The following is a 5,407-nucleotide window of genomic DNA, read 5'->3' as shown; positions in this document are numbered from 1 at the left end:
CAATATTAATTAATTATATGTAGATTGTGACAAAGGATTGTTGGAGTTGATACTTCCACTATATTGTCATATGTTAATATCAAGTTTCTTATTCTTGATTGATGGGTACACCTTCCACCTGATCTTTTATATAGCTTAAATCTTTATGAAATATTGAGTTGTTCAATTTTGCAGGTTTACACTATATCTAATCACTCATTCAACAAAGAAGTAATTTTATTAAGCTATCTGCTCATCAATTTCAGTTTGTATTTTTATCACTTAAAACTTTATGTTTATACTACAGTAATTAGTATGATTTATAGTGTATCTACTACATGGGTTATATGTGCAACGCGCGTGAAGTGCGAAGTTTCAAAGTATAATGTTGAATTACCATTTTACCTCTAAATTAAATAAACAAAATTATAAAATATTTAATTAATATATATATTATTTGTAATATCAAACTTTTCATGTACCATATAACCATTAATTTTGGTAATATACATTGACACAAAAAAGTGCAGAATTTTAAGAGTAACATTAAGTAATAAAATATAGATTATTATAATTTCATTAGGTAATAATGTTTTCCATTTCAATATTTGTTTTTTCTTTCAATCAGGTTTTGTGTTCCTCAAATTACGAGACCGAATCAATGATCTTCTACTCCTTTAAGGTAAATCTCAAAAACAATTTTTGTTTTGTTTCCTTTCTCCAATTTCAGGTGAAATTCAGCATGTAAATTCTATTTTATGTTACTAAATTTCTTTTCTTATGTCTCTCAGCCTGATTTCGTCGTTAGGAAAAAGCCAATGGGGAAAGAATTGGGGTCAGAAAACTTTTTGGTAGTAACTTGGAATTTCCTAACCTAATCCAAATTTGGACGAAATCGGAGTCAGTGAGGTCTAGGGAAATCTGGTAACGAATGAGAGACCTAATTATGAATTTGATCACGTGAGTTGATAGCTAAGACGTGAGTGGTAACGAATAATATTTGATTACTCGCGTGAAGTAGGAATCAAAATATATATGTTGACTTCGGTCATTTGTGGAATTGTTTTTTAAATAGCCCTCATGAATTATTTGTTAAATCACCCTCTTAAATTAGTTCGAGAGAAGAATATTGTGAATGATCTAATTTCGTGTAGCAACTGTAATTGCATTCATATTGGATCATAAAATTGTTAAGTCTAAATCTTTATCTTGTTTATGTCAAAAAGAGGCATAGCAAAATTTGGATTTTGATTACCAGAAAGTAGAAAAATGTAAAACTTACGAGATTTTGGAGTTGAATAAATTACAATCCTTTAGCCTTTCAACAATCCCAATAATACCAAATATAATACAATCCCAATAATACCAACTTCTCATGAAGCATTCACGCAAAAAACAACAAAATTAACAATTGATTAAGATGATAATATTATATCATCGTATCTCATATATATGTTTATTATATTACTAAAAGTGGACAGAATGTTAGGCAAAAGTTAGATTATGATTCTATTTCTACATTAAATTTAAATGTTATAAATTATTTAATAAATTAAATATTTAATAGTAAATCATCATATTAGTACATGAATCAACCACCATAAAGTTTCTTGAATATGTATTCTTTTTATTAATTTCATGTTGGAGTTAAATTCATGAATTTTTTGTTTTGATCATCTTCCAATTGGAAATATGAATGATTATGTTTGCCCTTAACAAAAAGGAAAAAAGATCATATAGATCTATATTATATTCTTTTTTGTATATAAATATTTGTATTAATGTGAAGTATATTACATAGATTTATTACCACTAACTCTTCATTATGTAAATATATGCAACTGGCACTAATTATATTCATTATGATTTTTACTACCACCTTTCATCCATGATCAAATGAATTAATGTCATATTCATAAAAAAAGTGTTCTTCAATCTTATCCTATGAATAGTGACATTTGACACAATATTGTACACAATAAAAACAAATTGAAAAAAAAAAAAAAGAGAATCTCTATGCTCTCTTCTCTTGTCTCTTTTTTTTTTTTTTAATGTTTATGTTTCTTGTTTGTTGTTGTTGTATACCTTTTTATTGTTTTATGGTTATTAATATTGAGAATTTACATTGGTTAGTTGTTTTGTATACATTAACCTAACATGTGGTATTTTGGTATCCTCATTTGAATATTGTATTTGTACAATAATTAGTTATTTTGGGATAAACGTGCAACGCATGTTTCCAGAACTAGTGATTAAAAATGAAAAGAATTAACAAAAAAGCAAAGTGAAGTAAACGGAAATAAAAAGCTTCCAAGGGAAAAGAATAGCTTACATCAGTTGAAGAGCCATTCGTTTTAATCATCATATGCATTCCCGATCGATCTCTATGATGGAAATTGAGCAATATTTGGCCAGTATTCCCCCTTGTCATCTATACAATCACATTCCTTCAATGTCAATTCCTCCAGAAACATACTCATCTCACCAACTGGCGGATCCAATTTCAATTTCTGGCAACGAGATATGGTTATTCTCTTCAAGGTAGTGGGCAGTATGCTAAAAGGAAAGAAGGCAAGAGAGTTACAATCACTAATATATAATTCCTCAATCCGCTTCATTCCCTCAAAAACAACTCCAACCGTGGGAGAACCAATGACTCAATTGCTGGTAAGATTTGTCTTGCATAGTTTTACATTAAAAACTAGTCAAGCACTGAAGCAAATGACTCAGTTTGAACTGTTCCATTTGAGACGGTTATGCACAAGAGAAATTGAGTAATAATCTACTGTAAACTGACGAGGCACTCTCGTGTATCGAGAAATTTTTCAAAAAATGTGTGAGCTATCTTAGCCTGATTTCAATCTCCAATCTGGAAGCAGAGAGACAAGAAGAGTCGATTTTTCGTCCTTTGAGGATCGAATGTTTGTATCTCAGTGTATAATACTCAGTCAAGGGAATAAATCTTGAATGTCAAGGATATCAGCTAGGACACCAGCTGCTGTGGTATCATTTCCTGCTTCAGCACCTTGGATAACCAAAGGTTGTTTCTCGTAGCAACGATTGTATATCTCCACCTGCAGACAAATGAATTGCAGACGTTCAATCATCACAGTCATTCTTCGACAAAAGCAAGTCATTAATCTTACTGATTGTATGACCTCATAAGTACAAGGGAAACATTTTACGATTAAGGTAGAATTGAAGACCTTAACTACATAACGTTTTGCAGGGCGACACCAGATGATGCGTAAAGTGTAAAGACAAAGTAAGGCGTTCGCCTTAGGCATGGGTAATAGATGAGCAATTCTTTGAAATCACAGCATAAAGTAATAGATCACTACACTAAATGACATCACAAAAGGGCTTTAAACATTGGCGACGCGTATGATATGGTTGAACCTCCATAGCAGTTAAAAGAAAATTCCCAACGGAAAATTAAACAAAGTAATGGAACAAGAAGAAGAGGGACGAAAGAAACAGCAAAATGGGAGGTGAAAGTGAACAATACATACCACATCATCACTTCCTCTTAATCTTCCCAATGCAGAATCTTTTGGAACTTCTTGGATGCCAACTTCATATCTGAAAATGAGAGATGTTTATGTCATGTACACAGAAGTTACTTGCCACAAACATTACATCTTTATGTACTTAGAAGAAATGTATGATGGATTTTTAACTTATTATGAATTTAAATGGTAAACCTCTACTAGGTTAGGACTTAGGTGGACCCTCTTAGTGCTTCTTAGTAATCTCAAGAGATATAGAAGGTTAGTTAGCAATTTACACTATCTTATAGGTGCTAGACCTGATGTTGCCTTTCCAACTGCTATTGTGAATCAATTTCAGTATTCGCCATGTCGTATTCACTAGGATGCAATGATTTGCATCTTTTGGGGAAGGAGCTTTAATATCTCTTGGAAAGGATTATCAAAGACAATTTCGATGCAAAATGGACAGTGATAGTGTGATACCTTCTGTATCTAAATACTATAATACTTTCAGGCAATTTGGCATTATAGAAGAAAGAGAATATTGGGTCATAATATGATTATGGTAACTATGAACTCATAGATTAACAACCACCAAAAGGATCGAAAACGGTTACTGTTAGTTCACCAAATTGGTTAAAGGTATCCATCCTTATATGATGCTTTTTGGACTGGGTTAGGCTCAAAGTACCATTTTCTTGATGATATCTCACTCAAGCTCATCCGTAATGTTTAGTTACCCAATGTTTGGAAAGTCAATTGATCAGCATATAGACCAAACCCTATACAGGTTACATGTATAGCAGGCTCATATCTTCAATTCTCATATGGTGGCTTTACAAACATTAATCTTATCACCTGGTTCGGTTCAGTGTAGCCAAGGCTTTTAGCAGCATTAACGACTTGGCTGAATGGCTTTCCATCCTCAACCTCACTCATTACATACCCCAACTTAGCAAACACTTGATTTGAAAATTCTATAGAATTGAGGCATGTAACCTAATCAGAAGACATGTAAAACTAAAGAATAAATATTTGAATCAACAGATGCCAATCATATGTTAAACAAAAGCAATTTCCCACTTTAAGTATGTGAATACCGATATACTCCGACATCATTGAGATGCAAGGTGGGGCAAAACCAATATAAGCTTCTTCTCATCAGGTGAGGCAGGAATTGAAAACTTGGGTTGAGTGATGTCATCAGAACTGAAGCAGCTCGAAATGGGTTTCAGAGAATTTTGAAACTGTCGATTTCCCTGTTTTGCTGATTGATGAGACTGATGAGGGTTCCAATGAAGGAAATGTATTTGGCTGATTTATGAGAATGCAAAGTACTATTACTACTCCCTCCGTTCCTATTTAGTTGTTTATATTTCCTCTTTTAGTTGTCCCTATTTAGTTATCCATTTTGACAAATCAAGAAAGGACAATAATTTTTTTCCTATTATACCCTTATTTAAATAAAGTTGTCATAAATAAAGTAAATAAACTTATGAACTTCCCAGCATTGATTAGTTATCTTGAGTGAATTTATTTTGAATTGTAAATTGTACTATAAGGATAAAATTGTAATTTTACTATGCTAATCATTGTTGTCTTAATCTGTGTGTCATTTCTAAAGTGGACAACTAAATAGGGACGAAGGGAGTATAAAATAAGCATCTTGGTAACTGAAACACGAGTAAATCATTATTATTAACTGGTTTGGACTGAGTTCCGAGCCTATTTTTCAATTTTCGAAGGCCTTTATTCTTGATTCCATTTCTTTTTTCATTTCTTTTTTCTTTCTTTTTCTTTTCTTTTTCATATTCCTTCTCTTTTTTCTTTAATAAAAATGTAGAAAGAATATGTGTTCTGAATTTTGAAAATCATGGCAAAATTTCATACATTTTGTTTTTTTGGACGATATTATTCTTTTTAAATACGTGTTTGGT

The 5,407-nt window shown here is 31.7% G+C and overlaps 2 protein-coding genes across 2 annotated transcripts in view; both read right to left on the bottom strand.

Annotated features, from left to right (window-relative positions):
• Positions 1–2,799: 2,799 nt before the first annotated feature.
• On the bottom strand, positions 2,800–4,438 carry LOC125844271 (homoserine dehydrogenase-like). The gene is made up of 3 exons (XM_049523552.1): positions 4,329–4,438; positions 3,492–3,561; positions 2,800–3,053 (listed from the first exon to the last, which is right to left on the bottom strand). Exons 1-3 carry the CDS (start codon positions 4,391–4,393, stop codon positions 2,928–2,930), a joined length of 261 nt encoding a protein of 86 aa, XP_049379509.1. The 5' UTR covers positions 4,394–4,438; the 3' UTR covers positions 2,800–2,927.
• Positions 4,439–4,585: 147 nt separating this feature from the next.
• The window catches only part of LOC125844459 (putative disease resistance RPP13-like protein 1), a 10,686-nt gene continuing 9,864 nt past the window's right edge, over positions 4,586–5,407 (bottom strand). The window contains exon 3 of the mRNA XM_049523773.1: positions 4,586–4,679. Coding sequence (XP_049379730.1) covers positions 4,586–4,679 — 94 coding nt within the window. The remainder of the gene's footprint in view (positions 4,680–5,407) is intronic.

This window comes from Solanum stenotomum, chromosome 11, assembly GCF_019186545.1.
Source record: "Solanum stenotomum isolate F172 chromosome 11, ASM1918654v1, whole genome shotgun sequence".
Lineage (NCBI taxonomy): Eukaryota > Viridiplantae > Streptophyta > Magnoliopsida > Solanales > Solanaceae > Solanum > Solanum stenotomum.
Note: the sequence above shows the minus strand (reverse complement) of the source record. Positions and strands in the feature narration are given on the sequence as shown.